General features: G+C 38.2%; 1 protein-coding gene across 1 annotated transcript in view; it reads right to left on the reverse strand.

The window, feature by feature from the left end:
* Positions 1 to 23,015, reverse strand: part of ESR1 (estrogen receptor 1) — a 115,886-nt gene that overhangs the window by 23,119 nt on the left and 69,752 nt on the right. Inside the window, exon 5 of the mRNA XM_049801290.1 lies at positions 4,020 to 4,158. Coding sequence (XP_049657247.1) covers positions 4,020 to 4,158 — 139 coding nt within the window. The remainder of the gene's footprint in view (positions 1 to 4,019; positions 4,159 to 23,015) is intronic.

Below are 23,015 nucleotides of genomic sequence, written 5' to 3' on the forward strand. Positions count from 1 at the left end.
AGGTTTCCCATTTTGCTGATACTGAGGATGTTTCAGGTGAGAAGTCATCCACCTTAGCAAATCAGCTATTTCTACCATGAGTTTCTTTACAATTATGTTTCAAACATTTGAGTGGCCTCTGATCTGCCTGATATTTGAATATAACAAATCCTTTAAAACATAATAAAATATGACTTCCCTCATTCCTGAAGAAATGTTACATTTTCTTCAAAATTATAAACAGCCTATCATCAGGCCTGACAAATTTCAGCCCTGGTCTAATGACATTTTTAAAGTCCAGTTTCTTGGGAACCATCCAGACAGGAAACATCTGGTTTGTCCTATTAGAGACCTAAGCCTTTAATTCTAGATTTGCCTTATACAGGATATTAATTTTCAGAAACAGAATATAAAAGATTTGCATTTATCCTGGGCTTGCTTTGATTGTATCAGGTAGTGTACATTAATTGCAAGCACTGTGAGTGTGCCATTGTATTTCCTGATTGGGCCTATTTTTCTAATCTATAATTATTTTCATTTGAGCTTTTTTAATAGCATCAGTTGTACACTGTAAAAATGTACCAGTTATATGTAATGGGCAGACTGCTAAAAGTTCTGATTTTGAACCAAGACTGAAGTGTTTAGATAGTGCATTAACAGAATAAGAAAGGGTGCATTACCCCACAGAATACCCTATCTAATTACAAGGCAGAGTGAGAATAGAAAGGCATAATGTGATGATATTCATCCATACAGAAGGCAGTAGTCTACACATACTGGCAGCTTAATTGTTGTATAATATTTCTTTTAGGCAAAGCAAAATTTTAAGAAGGAACTTAAAATGAATAACAAAGGGCTGCTTTACAGATATTTTCAAGGAGTCTTCCAAGTGTGAATCGTTGCATGGCAAAATTATAGAGGTATTTATTTGAAAATGTAACAAGTTGACTCTCACAGAATGAGAAAAGACAGTCTCTAAAAGATCTTCAGAGACAAGACAAGCTCATGTTTAATATGACCCAAGTAGGAGGAGTGAGCTGGGAGAAGAAAAGTCAGATTTGTTCAAAAAAAGAGCAAAGTTGGAATGTTATTTTTATGCCATTTCAGACAGATATGAACAAGAAAAGACTGTATTTATCTAGCCAAAAGATAAAAAAGCTGCATAATAAAACTTGAAGTGACCTGAGCTTTGTGTAGAGATGTATACAAATTACTATCTATCTCCAAGATTCTAGACAGAAAGAATCTGTTAGAGACAGAAGACTGAATGTAAAAAATGAAAGGGATGTGCAAATCAGAGAGGCTGTCTGCCACAGAATGATTGGAGAGAGGTAGAGGCATATGCAAAATGTGGTGAACAAATTAACAATACTGAATTTGCAGTAAGTCCAGAAAAACACAGGTTAGAGGCAGATCCAGGTTTTACCATCTGTAGTTGGTGACTCTGGATTATAGACAGTAGCTAAATTAATATTCGCAGATGCTTTTAACCCCATAGATGAAGTAACAGGGAAAGTGTGATGGGGGTTCAGGACAGAATGCTGTGGATGAAAACACTGAAAAGATGTATCCTGTAAAGAACATGCTGAAGGGTATGGAGTGAAGAACATATGAAAGGAAACTGTACTACAGCATCCATCTTTTCCATTATTTTAGCCATTCAATCAAATGCTTTCATTATTTAGATCAACAACAATAATACATCAAACAATTTTTGCACTCTTGTAGCATTTGCCGAAATACTTGATGCAGTGGAAGGACTCCATTGAGTTAAACAGGCTTTGAATCAGTCTCTGTCCTGCCATCTCAAATCTGACAAACAATATACTTTTGCCCTATAACATTCTCAAAAGGCAACTTGCCTAAATCTAATTATCACATCAAACTATTGCTAGCACTAATTAACTAGTAAATCAACAGGGTTTTAACTAATTAGCATATCACTGCTCCCCAGAGTCAAATAATTTATTATTTTAGTTTCAGCAAATATCCCTACCAAGTCGAGTGAGGCAAGTATATGATGCCTTAGAAACATGTTTCTTATTATTTCAAAATGAGAAGATGTAATAGATCTAAATTTTTAGAAGCAGTCGTGTTTGAAAGTCAGAAAACAAAGGGCCTGGTTTGATTATGAACTTAATTGGGTTTTGAGCCTTAAAGTAAAAAAATGTGGTTTCAGTTGCATGCGATTGTTTTCTTTAATCCAGCAGAGTTGGCTTAAACTGCTCAGACTCCATTTTATTCAGAGCATAGGGATTTTTAGCTGAGGAAAACCAAAGTTTCAAATGTTTTCCTAGCTGTTTTTCTTAGCTAAGAGGAGGAAAAATGGTACTCTGGCTCTGCTTTTCAGTTTTTAATTTTTTCTCACAACCTGTATTATGGAATGTGGAACAGGTGGGTTGGTCTTTGGAAGCTATATTGCAACTTATAGTAGTTTTCAATAATATGCTATACTTACTTTCCTACAGTAGTAAATTTTACTTCTTATGTGCACTAAGAAATTATTTTAAAACTGTTGTGTTTTCTTGAGAAGACTGTACTTACATTTAGGCAAGCAGATATTTTCTGTACACAAAATGAGAATGTGTTTTATACATATCTAGTTCCATAGCTCACAGATCATGTGCTTACACAGGTGGAATAGGGTTTTTCCTAAGGCAATAAATACTTCTCTATTCCTATGAAATATTACATTTTTTACTGTTAGGCATTATCATTTATAATTTACTAAAATACAAAAAGTAAACCTTGGGTTTTTTGCAAATAGAGGGCAGGGGAATCAAAGGATTAACACCGCACAAATGCAAACATGAAAACTCAGTACCCCACAGTTAACAGAGCAAGCTGCTCAAAAGATGTTTTTCTGCTAATAAGAGTTTTGATTCATTCAGCCAGCTAATGGTTGCAGTAGCTGAAGGCACTGCCCTTGACTTTCTGTTGCCATGCCTCTGCTGTAGCTCGCTGCCCCTGCAGTTCCATGATGAGATCAGAAGCTTGCCCAGCTCCTAGCTGCCTCGCCACTTACTCAGTTCAGCTCTTCCTTCACTTCAGTTTAGACAAGATGCCAGACTCGGCACTGAAGTGACTACTGTGCACGTATAATCTCTCTCCTGCCAACTCTGCTACGTGGGCGGTTGTCTTCAACTGAAGAGAACTACCAATAGCTAGGATGACTCTAACCTAACTCACTTTTTCTAGTTTTGCCAGTCATTTGCCAAAACCCCTGCTCACTGGTTATTCTCTTTTAACACTCTTTACCAAGGCTGAATTTTTTTGTGACTGGGAAAAAAGAGAACTTGAGTTTGCATTAAGGTAGCTAGAATATATGTTAAAAATCTATCAACCTTCTTGCTTCTATTTGTGAAGACTGCCAGCTCAAATCCAGGATATGGTTGTATGGCAGAGAAACATATTTTTCTCTCTCACTTAGAAACACATACAACATATTAGCAAGACTGGCTAAAAAAGGCTTAGGGCAGCAAGCAGGTGTGTGTTTTACATACCTGACTCCAGCTTTCAGGAGGGGAAAAAAACCCAACCAAACAACAAACCCACACCTTACTGTATTCTCTACAAATAAATAAGATGGCAGTTGAGACTCTACCAGGATTTTCTTCCAAACTTTTGCCTGGCTGCTTGGATAAACCCATTCTAACTAAGAATAACTAAGAGGATTTTAAGAAAGCAGAATTAATTATCTGAATTAAAGTGATTAGGGTTCAGTATTTAATTTTAATTTAAATTAGTTTTGCAACAAACAGTACAGATTATATGAGAAATTTTTTGCTGCCTTTGAAAGTACTTCCAGCAGCAGGTAAATTTCAGACATCTTACTTGTCTAGTAAATGACCAGCGTCACATTCCAGAGCATTTCTAGGGTTTCTGGTGTTTCTTTTCCAGTCTCACCTACTATAGTCCTGCTCTAACTTATGAAGTACTGTCAAATGGTAGTATCAGCGAGATGACTAGGAGCTAAAAATGAATCTCATTGCAGTAGAAATAAATTAATTTCAGCAACTCACAGCAACATGCAGACTGACCTGTCCAATAATAGGTTGGGTGCAAATAAAAGCTTTCCTGGGTGTTCCATGGAGCGCCAGACTAAGCCAATCATCAGTATCTCTAACCAGGCACATTCCAGTAGATGGACCTGATCATGGAGTGTTAAATCCACAAATCCTGAAAGAATAAATAGGAGAGAGTAAAACCACCCCAGTCTTGTAAGCGGAACAACATTATTCAGAGAGTCAGGTTAAAAAGTGCATTGGAGCTGGATAAGCAAAAAGAAAAAGCAATAAACCAGACATTGGTTCTCTCTACATTTTGGGCTGAGTTTTGTCTATTCGTAGGTCCGCCGTGGCTCCACCCTACAGAACTGTCAGCACTTTCTGGCCCCCTGGTTGTGTACTGCCCATCCCCTGCCCCAAGAGCAGGGCGAGAGTCAGGCGAGCATCTCCATCCCCACGCCTGCTGTAGTGGCCGGGCGCACGCGGCAGAAAGGGGCCGCCGCCGTCTGCTCCAGCGCCTTGCTGCCTGTGGCATGACGGAGGGAAATTGGAAAAGTGCCTCCTATAAAATGAAAGGATAGCTCTGATCAGCTAACCCCAGGCCGTGTTTCCTGGTGGAATGCTGTTTTACAGACTCGTGAACGATTCACCATACTGCAAGTGCTGTATCTCTGTGGAAGAGGACACAATACAGCATTTCGAATAAACTGGGGAGCAAATGCTGATCACTACGCAATCAGAATTCGGTGATGAACTGCTTGCTTATATTTCCATTGGACTATAGCACCTGCAGGAAGGAGGTCACCTCTCCTACTCCATATTTAAACAACGCTAGAAACAATGAATGCAAAATGAAGAGGTTGCTTATAGCAATACTAAAATATGAATATGAAAGAATAATGATGAAGGTAGATATGAAAGCATAATGACAGTGGTCATTCCTGTGTGCATTTCATGGAACAGGTTGTATAATTCTCTATTTGAGATTCTCACTTTTCATGAACGTTACTTTCAATCCAAAGATATAAGCAAAGGGGAGATTGCATAATACAATTTATTAGATCCTAGCGTAGTTTATTCTTTAAAATTAGCATGAACTTGCTAAAGTGAATTGTGTAGAAGTTCCCTTAAAACAGATCTTATTTATCTTTTACTCAGTGTTATGAGTGAAACACATTACTCAACTTTCCTTTTTTTTATTTTTTCAATTGTATTTGATTCATATTGGTCTTCAGACTACAAATTACAGGGTAAACTACCTCACCAGCCCAATAAATGGCAGTGATTTTGCTTCTGTGTTGTGTCCTCACTAGAGGTATATTCTGAGTCAGTTTCGAGGAATACACCTGACATACTCTTGAGTACTGTCTTGAAAAAAAAGGAAAAAATAAAAAGGGCATATATTTTTAAAGTTAAGTGTTGTGCTATGAAATATATTTTTCAAATAACAAAGAGGAAGAGAAGGAACAAAATATAGTTCACAATAACTTAGAAAATATTGTTATGTTCTGCAAAACAGTTGTTGATATAATTATTTTTAATGAAAACATCTGAGAGAGGTAATCAGTCTACTCATAAAGAACCACAAAAAAAGGAAACAGCTTTGACATGTCTGAAATAAAACAACTCATCTATGAATCACTAGGAGTGAATTTAGACAGTTGTAGTACCTGCTATTTTTATGAAAGTGGTTACTACTATTAAAAAAATAAAACCAAACGTTTTCTTTTCCTGCATTCTTCCTTTATTAGCAAATGCAAAACTGACTTTCAGATGTCACAGACTGATGGAATGGCATTTGCCTGAGTCACCAGACAGCCTGAAACAATAAAGCTGAAGCTTAAGAGCAACATTCTTAACTACAAAGCATTGATTACAGCACTCAAGAATGAAATTGGCGGAAAGAAACTGCTTTCTATATATGGAGAACAAGCAACAAACACCATGTTTCCTATTAAGTATTGCCTTAGTATGACAGCACATAATAATATAGTGGTTTTATCCATGCTTGAAGAGTACCACAGCAACACAGGGACCCAAGTCCCCATGCGGTGTCTGAAGTTTGCAATCGGTGCATTTTAAGTCAGTTATATTGCCATCATTTCACGTGGCTACACACTATTCCGCAGCAGATTGCTTCGATTGTTGCAGAAAAACTGAGCTTGTTACAACTGTGGCAATTCACTTTTCTGTAAAACTCTGCTTATTCTACAATATTCTGGATGCCAAAATGCTTTGCTTTTTTCACACCGTCTTGGTCTCTATTTTTATTACACCTGTTCTCAAACACCTTTTAAGTCCTATCTTTTTAGTAGCTCTATTTTTCCCCATCCCCACATATGAAATTTCAGATTGCACTGAAGCTAAGTAATCTGCACAAAAACTAAAGAGAAAGAAGAAAAGAAACCTAATATATTAGCTCACTACTTTTGTAGAGGAGGGATATTTTGTCAGCCTGCTCTGAGAATAGATATATACTGCCCAAGAATGCTACATCTTTTAAAGTACCTAAACATGAGTACTTTGCATTACAGAGTCCTCAAAGGATTGGCCAACAGTATTATTGGTACGGAATATTAACTCTGATTTCAGTGAAGCTAAGGAAGTTTCAAAAAACTAGGATGAAAAAGAAAACTGACTGTGAGTCCATAGTTTAAAGCATTAAATGATCTGTCATCCTGACATCTACTTTGGGTTCTATAACAAAACAGCTAACAGAAACTCTGATTAATGCAGGTTTAAAAGTTTTTAATATAATAATCCACATCAACTGTAATTCATAAAAAAACCTGATCAAATTACCTTGATGGCTTTTTAAGCGACATTATAAGTTTAGTTGGAAAAATAATAGTTTTGACGAAACAGACTTCTATGAGACATTTGACTTTGTAAAAACATGCAACAGATTACCTGAATTAAAATATTTTCAATGACACATCTCAGTATGTAATGGCAAAAGGGTAATGACCTGACCTGAACTGAAGTGTTCCTAGAGGAATGCCATACCATTTACTTCTTTACCTTAGACAATTTTTTTAATGGTGACATGGAAAAAACAGAAATCATGATTCAGATGTCACGATGGCATGTGGAAAATAATGCAAAAAGCAGGTTGATAGTGTAAGCAATATAATCACTCACTAGCTTAATCATAAAAAATACAGACATACGTTTAAAACCAAGAACATTAAGCTTATATACAGGATGGAAACAGTAGCAGCTATGAAGAGGACTTGGAAATGATGGAGACAAATCAGCCCAGTTTGAGCTTCCAGTGGGAAGTTACATCTAATAAAGACAATGAACTTTATAAAAAGCCAGGGAAACTTAGAGAGTAAGGAAGTTAAATTACCTCTGTGTTACCTGAATCTGGTAACTAGTCTTCAAGTGGGATGAGAAGTTGGACAGAATGATAAAGAAACATCAACATGAATAAAGCATTGAAAAACATGCCCTCTAGTGAGGAATAAGAGGAATTTAGTTACTCTTTGTGAAGCTAAAGGTGCTAAAGGACTTCAATGGGTAAATATCTAAAGAAAAAGAGAACAGCATTGCAAAAGGTAATGGCATAACATACAGAAGCCCATGCTGGAAGCTAAACCTGCTCCAAGTCAGACTACAAATGAGGGGCCATTGTTAACAACAGAAGTAGTTATTTTCTAAGCAACATACTAAGTTTCCATGCATTTGCTATCATTAGAAACATTAATCAAGTTTTAATTATTATTTTTAAGACATACTCTTGTTCAAGCAAACTAATTCAGAGAAATGTTACAGAAGGTTATATTAAATGATGAATAAACCATTAGTCACTTCATCACTCAGATCATGCTGCATTTTAATGTCACTGAAATTATGTGTAGATGTGCACTGCATTCTCAAATATCAGGGTTCTTTTAATGCTGGCAAGTTTTGAAAGAAGTATTTTTGAATTTTAAATTTTTTGGTTACTGTGCTTTAAGGAAAGATAAAAACCTACACTGTTAATAAATTAATTAATGAATTGCAGCTTATGGATATGACCTACATCTGATGCCATACACCAGACTGAACAATTGCATGACCTTATAAGACATACCAAAATCCTTGTGTGGCCAAAACCTACAAGACCTAGACTGCCATTAAGCTATTCATATATCATGTGCTTGGCAGGAGAAAGACACTTACAGAATAAAAGCCATGGCTGGACCATCCTTTTTTCATAAACAGATAAATTAACAGTATGTTTGAGTGATTGCCGAGACAGAACACAATAACTGTTCCACAAACTCTTGTATAAACATGGAAATCTGAACTTCTGAAAAGCCAGAAAGGTCTTCTGAGTGCTCAGCTAAGAGTAGGTGACAAATAAATTTATGTTACGTGTAGAACACAAAACAATAATGTTCAAATTAAGCTGATTATCCTTTCTAATATAAAACAGCACTATGTGCCACATCAGTGACAATATGATAAAAATGTCTCTCTTCCATACAATAAGACACGCTGAAGCAGCAGTGGGTCCATGGAGGAAAATCTATAAAAAGCCCTGTCTTGGCAAGCATGACTCTCTAGAGGTGACATTAGACTTGGGAATCCAAAACTGTATGACAATCCTAAAAAAGGAAGGCAGCAACTATCTGCAACAGGTATTAGCAAATCTCTTTGCAAACTGGGAGTTTGGGCAGTTGCAAAAAGGGAAGGGTTGCCATGAAAGAACACAAGGACTGTTGGAAGTAGTATTAGGTAAAACATATACCCCTGACAGCAACAGGGAAATGGTTTATGGACAAGATTGTTGGGCTGCAGTAAGGAACAACATAAAGCTCAGATGGTTTTAATTTATTGCTACTGTAACACACATTGTGAACCCTGCAGTCCTGTGAAATAATAATCAACAACAAATATATATATATATATAAAATTAACCAATCAAATATTTTGAAACTAATAAACTTATAATTTGCCTCAAAGACTTTTGACCTACTAAGTAGCTTTCTATTTCATCAAAAACAATTTCTCTAGCAATTAACGTTCTCGGAGACCCAGTATCCAGTGTCATTGCAGATTCAATCCTACAACAGTAAGTCCTCCAGTGGATACTTACTATCATTTAATTATTATAATTTTGCAGCTTCTAGTAATATTAAGACAGAGCTACAAGGTGTCCAGACTATTCCTCTTCCCACAACAAATGATAAGGCAATCTTCTTTTTTCATCTGATCCAGCTGTAATCCTATATGTTAATACCGTATGTCTTAATTACCATGGTACCTTGAAATACAAATTTCAGCTAATTTTTGCAAGACAATAAACAACTTTGTACAATAAAGAATGACTATCTCCAGGTGCTTTGAAGGAAAGTAAAGCAAAAGCAATAAAAAGTTTTAAAAGCAATATCAAAGGTCCATCTACCAAAGTATCCCATTTACAACAGCAACTGATACCAGATGCTTATGGCAAAACATACAGCAGGACAAACATATGCTTCTACAGAAAGCTTTCTCAGGCTCCCATGGTATGCGGCTCAGGGATTTCCAGAGGCAAAGATGGTCTTTTTGTGCTTAACGTCCCCTAACGTTTTTTCCTCCAAGTTTGTCCAGGTGCTTTTTGAACTGATTTAGGCATTTAATCGACTTCAGATTTTTTATATACTCTGGAAATAGTACTCTCCAGTAAGAAGTTTCACACTCTGAGTTAACACTAGGAAAATGATAATCTCCTATTGTTCTGGAAGAAAAATCTCTTACTTTCATTTAATGCATCTAGTTATTTTATTGGAAGATACCATCATTCCCTAGGTCATCATCTCACTGCTAATCTTCTCTTTTCCAAACATTTTTAGTATACTCAGTCATTGCTCACATGAATTATCCTGTTCACCTTTGAACTCATCTTGTCCTTCTCAGACCATTTTCCAGTTCAACTGGAAGTTTCAGAGGCAGTGAGACTATGCACCATTTTTCAATCTGCCCTTGTCTTCATGACCTTAGTCAACTTAATGTCATCCCCATTTTTATCACTGTTATTCGCGCCTTTTTTTCCAGCTAACTTATGAATATGCTGAACAACGTAGGCCTAACCATTGAACTCAAAGCTTATCTCTTTCCTAAATGTCCTGCCTGCTTGTCTGGAAAGCCTTTAACTTGATAGCAACAGGAATTTTTCTAATATCTCCCATAGAAAAAAATCTGGGATGCTATATTATACAAAAACGTTGTGGGAAATCAGAACATTGCCACATCATGTGTCTTAAATTCGCACAGATGAACCACTGGTTTTTTTCTATCTTAATGCGGTGTTTTGAAAAGTGGCAACAACCACAGAAAAAGGCTGTTATTTACAACTCAATACAGTATCTCAGCTATGCAACGGTCATGTAATAGGCCACATTTGGAAAAAACACTAATTAGGTTGGCAAAGACAGCAGGGAAGTAATGGTGAGTGCTGCAACCTAATAGCTAGCAACCATTCAATAAAGCAACCAAATTAAGAGAGGTTTATATAGACAAAAATATCTAAGTAGATAAAACAGACAAACAGAAAAATAATTCCTACAGCAAGTTCTGTTCTCAAGAAACAGCCAGGAAGAGGGGAAGCAGCACCTGTTTCTCCTATCCTGAAGCACATTGGAGGACCAATAGCTCAGTCACCACTGTTTGATCAAGATGCAAAATCTGTGCTTGCTCTAGGGCCAGGAGCTCGGTGCCCGACATCTCCACTTCAAGCAGAAAGGTGAGACCACCTCTACACGTTTACCTACCACATAAGACGACATTTTGGTCTGAATGTGCGTGGATCACTCAGCCTCTTCAGCCCTTAAGGCTGAGCTCTGAAACCTCTTACTTAAGAAATGGCTAAAAGCTAAAAAGTGGCTAAAACTCACACCTGGACTATAGCCTTGTCTGTACACAGCAACAGCAGGGCAAACCAGAGTCCAAGGATAAGGACATCAGAGAATCACAAACACTATTTTCCATAAGTCTCAGTATTCACACAGCTATTCCTATAATGCTACTTATTGCTACTTCTTTCCACAGATCTTCAGACCAAAATTATAAGAAACCTTTATTAAGTTTTCCCTCCTGAGGGCACTTAAAGTACGACATGGGTATATTGGCTTAATTGTTTACACAACTCCAGTGTTTTAAATCAAGACCTATTATGAAGTCTGAAGATCAAAAATCTCTAAAATCCAATATTTTCAATCCAAATATTCTGCTAAAAAAAAAGTAGTTTCATTATTTGAATTTTTTTTTTAAGGGACATTACTTTTGTTTCTGTAAGTGAGGTCAGAAAAAAATTAACTAGAATTTGCTGAGTTCCAGGGAGGAAAGTCAGAAAGTCAAACACAGAGCAAGTGGCACAATTGTAAGAGCCTCTAAATACTTTGTCTGCTCTTTCAGAACTCTCTATTTTCACTGCCTGTATAATTATAATATAGCAGAACACCAATCCAAATTTATACGCTGTCTCCTCTAAGCCTAAACAGTCTGTTAGAAATGAAATGAGATCAGAAAGAACAGCATCTGGTCTTAATTACTGTTAATTCCTTTTCAAAATTTTATTTCACATTTACCATTTTCAGCTCTAATGGTTCTAAACCTCTTTCTGAAAAATAACAATTACAATTTACAAGCATAAACATAATATGAGTTAGGCATGTTTGGGGTTTTGGGCAAAACCCAAAAAGTCAGAAGGATCATGAGGCCCTGCTTTCACATTCTGTATTTGTACTGAAAGTCAAGATCAAGAAAGCTTTTGCCCTTCACCTCCGCGGGAGGTTTCCATCCTCCCTGAGCTCACCTTAGGAGACCTGTCTTACAGTCTGATGGGTGTACCACCCCAGCCAAACTCTCCACCTGATGCTGTCCCCGGCGTGGGATGCTGCAGGGATGTCACGTTTGTTGCTTTTATTTCAGATCCCATTTCTAGGAGCTGGTCTGTTCTGCTTCCACCTAAAAGCTGCACTGTGACAATTCCAAAATGCATTTCTCAGATAAATGGGAACCGTTTCAACTGTTTTCCAGGAATGCATAAAGTTATCACTACTTGAACACAATGCCTTCTGCTTACACAAAAAGTGCATACTTTTTTTTTTTTATTTTTTTTTTCAGGCCTGTCCAGTCCATATCTTTTCAGGATGAGGAGACTAAACTGCTCCTGAGGCCATTCCTGGTCCATATAGCCAATGCCTCATTCAGGGCAGGAATCTCTCCTTCCTTCTTCAGATACCAATCTCCCTCTTCAGACACCAGTCTAAACTACGACTGAATGTACCCTGCATACATCAGATCGTATAGATATTGTCCTCTTTCAAATATCCTATGCAAAAATGAGCTTGTAAAGAAATTAGCCAAGTGGAAGTTGATTGACTCGAGGTCAATACTTTGCACCAAGCACTATCTGGATTTAGGACTGTGGAAACACTTCAGGGTAGCGACAGATAATAGCCACTGGTCAGACATACATTCTTTTCTCCTGACAAACCCTTGCCGCATTTTTATGAAATACTGCTGTCTTGCCCGAGAGGAGCATTGGAAGTCCATGGCCCAGCACCAGCTTGGCTAGCACTGCTCCTGGGGAGATGGGCCACGTGCTGGCCCGGGGGGTGGTGGGAAGACCCAGCCCCGGAGACAGCCCCGAGCTTTGGAGTGCTCCCGTGAGTTTTGGGGACAGCAAATTCTCACTGAACAGCAGCCCGAGCACGTTATTCTGCAGTATTTGATTGCCTGGGAAGATCTGTCTTATGCCGGTGGATGGTCGGGCCGTGTGTCCAAAGCCCGACGATTCTTCCTCGCTGTGCTCTCCCTGGCGCAGACGCAGCTTGGAAAGAACACAAGCTGGGTTGCATTGTAGCTCAAGCCTATGGCTGACACACAGCACAGACATACCCAGTGAAGCTGAGCGCTTTCATGTCCTGACTTTCCTCGCATGTGTCACTGTGTCTGCCTTGACTAAAACACAGTTTTTATTTTGCAAGTGTTTCACTTTGTTAAGCAAAGATTATTCCAGAAAGTGCATTAGCAGTACCAGTTAACACAAATATGTTGAGGCCTTCCATCAGGGAACATAATAAAAGTAATTGGCACTCACATAGCACTTTACATTTTCAAAGGGAAGTAAAGCCATTAAGTATTATTAAATGTATTTTATAGACAGAACACAGGGAGGTTAAGTGCCCCATCCAGGAGGAGGCAGGATTAGGATGGAGATGTGGCAGGCTCTTAGCACACTCTCTAGTCTTTTCAGCCACAAAAATCTTTGGGGTGGAGAAGTCTCCTTGAACTCAAGTGCAAGCTCTCTTTCTTGCAAATCTGTAAAAAGGTAAGAAACAAAAAAGAAAAACCCAGAAGCAACTGAACTTTTCTTAAAGAGAAAGAGGAGAGAAAGACTTACCAAGTTAGAGTTGGGGGGGGGGGGGGAGGGGAATTGTTTAAAGTGTGAGCAGAAAACCTGGATGCAGGGAACTAAGCAAGCATTAGTTCTTAATTGGTTTTAAAACATTCACTAATCTAGGTAAGGTAACTGCCTATATAAAAAAATCCCAGGCCTAAGCTTGCTTTCCCCTATAAACAAGCAGTTCTGAAAGTTATTAAATAAACAACAAATCTCACTACTAATAATAATTATAACAACAACAACTACCATATAAGATTATTGCTAGTGAAGTCTACCTGCCAGTTAGCTAGTGAAAGTTTATCATACTGTTTTTATAAAGCAAGAAAGGAGACATATGTATATTTTCTGTACAAAAAGCAAGCACTTCAAATGATCAACAAAAAGCGATATTCATTATTACACGCCAAATTCCTGCAGCACTGTATAGCAGTTATTTAAAGCATGTTAATTATTATTCATCCCTGGACTGTAATCCAGACGTCTGAGACTCAGGCTGAACTTTGACAACAGTAAGATGCTACTTGATGGTTGTTTTACCACTGAGAGCTCTGCTATTTCTCAGGCAGTTGAGGCTTGCAAATAAAATGCACAGGACATTGTCTGTATACTGAGAATGGACAACGGCAGCCCTTCCCAGTGATTTTAAGCGTAGGGACAGACCATCAGCTGCATGTGAAGGCTTTTGTTTGGAAGGGTGTCATCTGAATCTTTCCCTGCACAGGTGAGGAAGGATACTATGCAAAATTTATTAGCTGCTGACTAAACTACACAGTATGAAGTAATACATCTTTTCTTTATTGTCTCTGCAACAGTTAATTACATTACGTTATATTTATATAACTGGCCAACTGCAAGTAGGTTTGAGAGGGTTTTTTTAATTTGTCATTTTTGTAAGAGGCCACTGCTACGCAAAATGTTTTCCATCAAAAGCAGATCCAGCTAAAATCATTCATGGTACTGATTATGCATTCTTGCCGGACTTTTACGAACTCAAAAGTCACACTCACAAATACAAGCTGTCCTCTCTACCTCGTTCTTCCCCCTCGTCCCCCTCCCCTCTCCACCAGGGCTGCTACTCTTCTGGTCTGTTCTGCTGGTTTAAGTGTTCAGCCAACTGATGAAATAACCCGGCAAGAAGGAGGAGCGTGAAAGCTGAGCGACAGGCAGCTAGGGAGCACCAACCACCTCGGATGGTTTACGTATTGTGTAAACCTGTCCTGAGACTTGAGGTCATGTCGAGCATGGCTTGGGGGTTTTTTTGTATGTTCAGCTGCATTCAAGAGAGCATGAGGTTTCTCAGCATTTGTTTGACCTCCTCACTGAAGTTCCAGGCTGTGCTCCAGTCACAACCCAAATTGTGTGTAAATAAGTGATGGTTTTGTGGCTGTCAAGAAAAATCACTTGAGGCAAAAGGTCTCTTTAAGCAATCATTCTTGAAGCAATCTCTTTAAGCAATCACAGTTTTTAAGCAGGAGGAGGAGGAGGAAGCAGACCGAAGTAGAGCCTTTCACAGCTTTTTTTAAACTACCCCAGCATGCCTCTGTGAGGTTTCCAGTGATCACTTCAATACACACTTACCAGGGGAGAATTCTAAAACCAAAGATCAACCTGTGAGACTTCCCAGTTGCTTTCCTCTTTTACAGAGTGCACCTACATGCTTTTACTACATCCTTTTGCTGATTTCATAAGCACTTGAGTTGGCAAAGGCACGTTGGATTGGGCAGCACTTTAGCAGACTCAGCGAGAGCAGCACGGCGGGCGATGTTCTGTGCGGGGCTCTGCAGCCCCGCTCCCCCTGGCTCAGGCAGCATCACACGCCCGACGTCCGCCGTGGCCCTGGGAGACGGACCTTGCTAGAGGAAGAGGGCTCTGAAAAACCTCAGGGTCAACAAAGGCAACGCAGATATGTTGCACGGTCTAACGGCCGTATGGGTGGCAGGATGGGGGTGGCAAGCGAACAAAACTCGGTTAAAGTGAGCCTGGAGACCTACTCTACCGCAGGCAGCACACTTCATCTCTGCACCTCATTTTTGCCACAAATAGAGTATAAAAATATCTCCATTGTTCCATTTTTCATCTCTTTTGTTCCATTAAGTATGAGAGCTACATGAAAGACCTGAAGGTCATCATAACACAAGCAAGAACGTTTTGGAAAAGAGATAAAATTACCTTTGCAAGGTAACACAAACAATGATCAGCTTCAGCCACACTTCTAAACTGACGTTATTTTTTTATTGAAGAAATCAGAAGCTGAAATTAATTATTATTAACCCTATTCTTTCTGAATGTCCCTAAAATCCTGGGTTTATACTTTCGATTATTTTCAATAATTTTGTTTAAGTCTTTAAGAATTAAAGTTTCACCATTTCAATTTATATCTCCACCCATGCCTGGAAGCTTGAGAAATGTCCCTTTTGAATTTAACACTTTTTTTGACTACAATGACTTTCACGGGATGAACTTGGGAGGGCTACCCTCTACCCTTCTTCATTCATAAAATCTAGTGAACAAAGCACTAGGCTTTCTGCTTCACCATCTATGCCATCCCAGGATTTACTGTACTCACCACTGAACCAATTAACATTCATTGCAGCAGCATCTGGAACTAACAGGAAGGAGGATTATTTTGCAACCCAAGGAAAAGAGGGAAAAACTGTCAAGTCTGTAGTGAACAGGAAGATTAAAACTGCTTCGAGACTACAAATAGAAATTGCTCAGAACATAATGTGCTGTACCCAAGAAATGAAGCATAACCTCAGAGTTCATGGTCTGGTCATTCTTTATAGTCATTAGGAAATAAAACTAGTTTGACAAAGGCACCTGCATCCATTTTATTTCTTCAGATTGTTCACTTTTGGGTAAGTCTTATTTCTGTCTATTGCACTTGTGTGTGAGTAACGGAAACTATGTATGTATACGTATTGTTTCATGTTCATTACATTGACTGGTACCTACACCAAAACAGAAACACAAGCATATATAAATAAGGCTCAAATGTTTATTTTCCCTCCTATTCTTTTCACCCCTACATGACTGGTTTTGAACAGAACCCAATCTCTGAAAAATTATCCAAGAAATTGTAATGACACATCAAAGAGAAGAAAGACAGCAAAATTAATTGCAGCAATTTCCTTTAACCACTACAACAACAAGAGCATTTTAACGGCTGTGTAGGAGTGTCATCATATGACAGAGCAAAGGAATACATTACAGGGGAAGCAAGACACTGGAATGCAGCTGGCCATTTATATTAATTTTCTTGTCCGGGGAAACCTAGTGAGTTAGCAAACAGCATGTTTCCAGAAAACACATCATTCACTTAAGCCCCTTTTCTTGCACACTCTCCTTCAATGGGTAACAGATCCAAGGCACATTTCCGCACTGCAAAGCCTCAGGTAACCTTAGGAAACTGTTGCATGTTCCACGGACCAGGCTCAGGTGTGCGTACAAAACACGGGTGTTGCACCTGGAGAACAACCACCTTGTACTCAAGCTCCTGTACTGCTCGCTAAGACATATGCTGAAGCCAGAGCTGGTTGGAAGCACCTGACAGAGCATTTTACATTGGAAAGTGCCAGGTTGATGAGTTTAAAACACCCTGGAGAACATGTCAGGGTTCACACAAAATGAAAATAAACAAATAAAATCAGGCTGGCTTCTATCAGGGAGAACAGAGTATCCCTCTCAGCTACCTCATCTGAGTTTTCAGCACTCCACCAGCCGCCCATTCCTATTCAGCTTTGTGAAAGGTACCAAAACTTCTAGGAAATCTAGGACCCTTTTTTTTCCAAAATTGTCTTCACTTCACTTTAAACAGGTGACTAAAATATTTGAAATCTTAATGAACTCTATTCTTTCATATTGAATAAAATGTTTCATTTCACCTGAAAAAAAAGCAAAAATGTCAAAAAATGTAATTTTGTATTAAGTGGAAATGATTCTTTTTTATTGTTTGGATCTGCCACAAAACAAAGAAATTAATTATTTGCACAGCTCTGATGGAGACATCTGGAAAAGCTTTGGAACAGTGTACAAGCTCATCCAAAGTAAGTGAACCTATAAACCCTATTTGTCATCCTTTGTCAGGACTGGAAAGTTGCATGGAATTCTGTTACATTAAAAAAATCACAGCAATATCTTCTAATAACTACAACAGCAGAAATTAAAGTTTAGAAGAAAAATGTGTAATTTAAAATTCAGCAAGTTCAGCTGGAATTATAATTTGATATTTTTTTCAAACAGGGAAAGAAATAGTAGTTTTCATCTTTCTCATTTAGAGAGAAAATTGGATTAGTTTGTTTTTCTTTTTTCTTTTACCTGCAGACAGAACGTGAGTTTGACAGAACTCCTCATGGATGAGAATAAAACCTTTAGATTGCATCAGGAAATAGAGCCACTTCACACAGTTCAGACAGACTATGAGACCGTTTTATGAATAGCATCACCATACCAACCCTCAAGGCACAATTTGGCTCATATATAGAGGACTTTTTCAGGCTGAAGGCTCCTGTCCTCAGAGGCAGAACTACTGTGTTTGGTGTAGGAGCCCTGAGGCAACAAAGATCATTTAATTGCTACCTAAATGATGTTGCCCACATTTGATGATATCCAGAAGGTTCTTGGGTTCTTGTTATATACTTCTACAGCTCACATGTGTTTATAAGCATCTACAAACACACTTAAGTAAAGTCCTACCCCTATAAACATCAAGTGTTATCAATCTGCTCAGAGACTTGGAAGCCGAGAGACACAGTGCCAAGCTGGCAGCTTATTAGGAAGGGGGAAAACAGCTCATTGGCGTTATATTGAACTACTTCTGACATCCCATTATTGAATTTTTTCAGAGCAGTTTGACAGGCTAATACCTCTGTCTCCCACCTACTTGAAATCACCACTTAAAAGTTACTCCACAAGATTACTTGTAAATAAAATATCTCCTAGGAAAGCTGGTAACAATTATTGACTGTCAGCTGAAGAAGAGCAGATCTGAATTCATCAGACTGCAGTGATGGAGTTTTACCAAAATCTCTCAGAAACCCAACTACTGATAAAGAAGGTACAAAAAACCTCATCTGGAGTTTAAAGAAAAGAGCACACTGACTGAACAGTCTGCTGAAATAAGACAGTAAGGGAAATGTATTTATGGTGCCTGGCAGTGTCTCATTCGAATGTCAGGATCTTTCTCAAACACTTGATTAGAAGTGGCCGCATTAAAAAAAAAAAAAAAAAAGTATAGAGTAGAACAAGGTACAAAATCAAAGAAGAAAGAGAGCTGAGAAACATAACTGATTTCAAATAAACTACATAATTTAACATACTACATTATTTCAGGCTTAGTTATAATTAATTTTTCCTTAAACATACTTAGTGGTATCAAAGATCACTTTTCAGGATAGCTTTGTCTAACACCTAGATAAAACAGCATATAAAACTTCTGCAAGATATAAGCCACATTTTCGGGAATAAAGGCTTACAGGTGAGGCATGAAACAGGAGCATAATGAGCATAATATTAAAAAAAAGCTGGTTTAATCCCTATTTATACCTGTAGGCCAAGAATCTTCAATTTGGGGTTTTTTTGTTTCACAACAGGGATATTTAGCATGCTTCACAGCTTTCCCATGCAGCAGATAAAGTCCTGAGATAGGAATTTAGGGATGGATACACTGTGGCACATTATAAGAGAGTTAAACAAAACTAACACAGGGAGGCATTGGCACAGCCAGAAGCAAAATTAGTGTTTCCCACTGGTAAAGCAACATTCTCCCCCAAAGGCCCAGTGTAAAAGAATATAACTCTATGTGTATACTTGGGGGGGGGGAGGGGGGGAAATGCATTTGGTAATCATATCAGAGTCAATGATTCTCCATAACTCTGTTTATATGAATACCAAGTTGGGGGGGGGGGATGAAATCACAAGTAGCATTGATAAATATGCTACGTTGTCATGGGCATCTCTTCTCTGTCAGCTGAGAACCTGCCTATGTACACTGCTTTTAAAATGTGTGACACATTAACCAATTAATACCAGTGGTTAATTCTAGCATCGCTGAATAAAATACACTAGTGCTTTCCTTTTCCACAGACCTTGCAAAATCCCGCCCTGCAGAAGAAGAATAAAAACCAACTGCTGATTCCAAAAATTCTGCCACATGCTTCGGGTCACTACTACCTGTACAGTGCAAACTTAGCCCAAAGAACTTCCAGAATAATTTGCTGCCTTCCTGGAAGACAAAGACAGGAGAACAACTTCCGAAAAATATGCACTAGAATGGGCAACCAACCACAAGGTAACTCAGCAAAAAGAAAGCCCTAGGGTTCATCTGTCTTCCAAATAGCACGGGTAAGTGAACAACCAGTCTTTGCCTTCTGGGAAGAAAAGTTTCTTGTACCCCAGGGATGGATGCGAACTGAAGACCTTGTATGAACTAGGATGCGTCTTGGGTGAGGGGGAAATTACCATGTTTCCCCTTCCCTTTGACTCTCCAGCCCCTCGCAGCTCTGGCAGAGCATTACAGAACATATTACAGATCAAGCAGAAATATGCAAAGTAGAAGCTATACAACATCTACTTCAGCAAACAGGATAAAGGCTGTAAATGGTGCCAGTAAGATTCTTGCCTTTTGTACAGGAGAGATGGGAAAAGACCTCTGTGTTGAAGTGGAAATAAAGAGAAATTAAATTCGAAAAAGGCTTGAGTTAGAGCTGTATGTTACTATTGACAGTACAGATACAGAAACATTTCTTTCCAGCACGCTTATATTAATACTTGCTTGTTCATTCCCAGTATACTGTCACCCTCCCATTACAACTGGCTCAATTATTTTGCAGTGAACTGGACTGGGGAGCTCACACAAGTTATAGGCAACCCAAACCACACACACAAAAGGTTTATTTTTAACCCAGATCAATCCTAATTGCACAGCTGTCCCAATGCAGTGGGAAGCACAAAGGTAGGAACCACTCTAGCTGGTGCTGCAACTGGAAGAAATACTTATGAAACTACAATCCCACAAAGTACGTCCTACAAATGTGAAACTCATAAGACATACTACCTTTGTATCAATCAAAGGAGATTTCTCAAATAGGTCAGACAAGCAATACTACTATATTCATTTATATTAGTATGGCAATATGACAATTTTAGCTTTATGCTGGTCAGTAGTTTCTAATACAATGAACATACCGAGTTAGAGACTGTTCAGTGTTTTAGTAAACACTTGGCTCACTTGCCAGAAGTCTGTATAGCCACTCCTTTATTTGCATCCATGTTTTCTGAGGGACAGCAGCTGTTGCAGAAGATGCTTCATTATTAGGCTATTGATAAGATTTAATATTCTCTGGAAAATTTCTAATTAACCTAGTATGCCACATTGCCTATCTTTGTGAATCAAGTAAAATAAGATTTCTTGAATTTTAATTTTCTCAATCGCCTCAAACACTCCAGAATGTAATTTGACAGGGAACACATTTTGTCTAGAGCCTAAGTGAGATTTTGAACGATACTTTTCCCCTTGTCTGTGTATTAGCTCTGATTCTGCATCTCATGACTTTGTACTGGATTAACTGAAAAAACTCCAAACCAAAAATCTCAAGCTGCAGAGACAAAAATCACTGCCGTCACTGACATTTCTGCCAACGTGCATTTTCTTTTTTCTGAGGTCAGCCTACTCACAAGGAATACCAGATACCTGGGAGAATCTCTGGGTACCCCCGACATGCTGAGCAGTGCCCCTCTCAGGTGCGGAAAGGGAGCAGGACACTGAGTCAAAGACAAGATCTTGATTCCTTCCTCCTGTTTCCAGAACACCTCTTTTCAAGAGGCTTAAGAAGCTTTAGGTCTAGACCCAGAGGCTAACTGCGGCAATAAATAATTTATCTCCATCTCCCTGCTGAGGACTGTGGTGGACAGCTATGTTTCTTAGAAGGAACAAAACTTTCCATAAGGAAGAGGGAAGGCAATATTTTCTTACGGGCACTTGTAGCCGAGAACAAACTCCCAGAGGAACAAGGCAATCGCAGATTTCTCATTCCCCATTCCACTGTGGGATATGCTTAAACTTGCTTTCACTAGCTTAAATCTGCAGCAGTCCACAACTAGCACGCAGACAAAACAACACACTCGACACACACACAGTTCATTTCCTGGAGAGATAATAAAAGAAAATAAATGAGTTGCGTAACAGATGTGTCATATAATGCACTATTGCAGCATACAGACAGGGTAAGAGCCTATCCAGAAGAAGTCTGTAATAAATCTTTCCTAATTATTTCTATGTATCTTAAAACCTCCTATTTATCCGATGTGAGATTTTAGTGAATGACTCACTTGAACAGAAAACTAATACAGATGATATTAAAATAACCTCTAAACTGGAATTACAGCTGATTGTGCTCAGAGCTGTAGTACTGGAGAGAAACTAAAAGAATTAGGCTGAAGTTATTAAACATCAAGTAAAAAGGGCCAATTTATGTGAATTATGTGAACAGGGAACAATGGCTATGTGTGCATGCACATACATATCGCATCAGTGCTTTCCAACAATCGCATATTCTTTTCGTAAATTATTATAAGAAATAAATAAATCAGGAAGGATCATTACTTACTGTTTACTTAGAGTGGAAATTAACAAGCGTTTCTTGGAAAGCTCCAGGGTTCAGCATAGCTGAAGTCTCTAAGATAGATATGTTCATCCAAGAGTGTAAATTACTTATCAGCTAAAGAAAAATAGCAGGAAATGTTTTTATAAAAGGAACACTTCTTTTAGAAATGAATTACAGTTTAAGTATTTAATTTCCTTAAGTTTTTGCTAAAAATACAAAAATTATTACCATAGATGCTCATTTTTGCCTCTTTGTTTGCCAAGGCCAATAGAATTTCAACTTCAAACATTTATTATCAAATGAACTTGTATGTTTCTGAATGCCCAATGAACTCCAATATGTAAGCAGTTCTTGTTAAAAGAATGTTAGCTCCTTCTTACCTGTTGGGTGTTATTTCTTATCTGCCAGTATAAGACAAACAGGTAAACAAGATTACTTACATGAAGTCAATTTTGGGTACTGCAGATATTTGTTCTTTGAGACAGCTTGTTGGCAAGTCCCAAAATTCAAAATTTTGGAATTCAAATATTTCTTAAACTGGAAGGTTCTGAACAGCCAGCCTTGCAATAGCACTTTGGGTCTTGATTTTAAAGCCACTGTGTACATAAGGAAGTTCACATATGTGGAGTAGTTCCATGATCTTAATAAACATATTTGGATATGTGCATACTTGTAGAAACAGAGATTTACAGGCTAAGTTTGTCTTCAGATTTAAATTTGAATTACAGCACATAATCCGTTCAGGGATATTTAGATGGAGAGGTGTATTTGGCATTCACCACTCTAACGAAGGCTGGTTTTAAGAAAATGACCCAGAGTAGAATACAATTATTGTGCTGAGCTAATAAATAGATGGCTTTGGGTGCCTGTAGTGTTTTATAAACTATTCACTTCCACAAACAAAGAAGGGAGATAAGACATCTCTAAGAAAACAAATATTATAGCATTTTAAAAGAGATACTGGGGCTCCAACCATTATTGATTTATTGGACAAATGTTATGAAGAATGTTGTTAGCTATATTTCCTTTTTTTCTAAATATATG

Source organism: Accipiter gentilis, chromosome 5, assembly GCF_929443795.1.
Source record: "Accipiter gentilis chromosome 5, bAccGen1.1, whole genome shotgun sequence".
NCBI lineage: Eukaryota > Metazoa > Chordata > Aves > Accipitriformes > Accipitridae > Astur > Astur gentilis.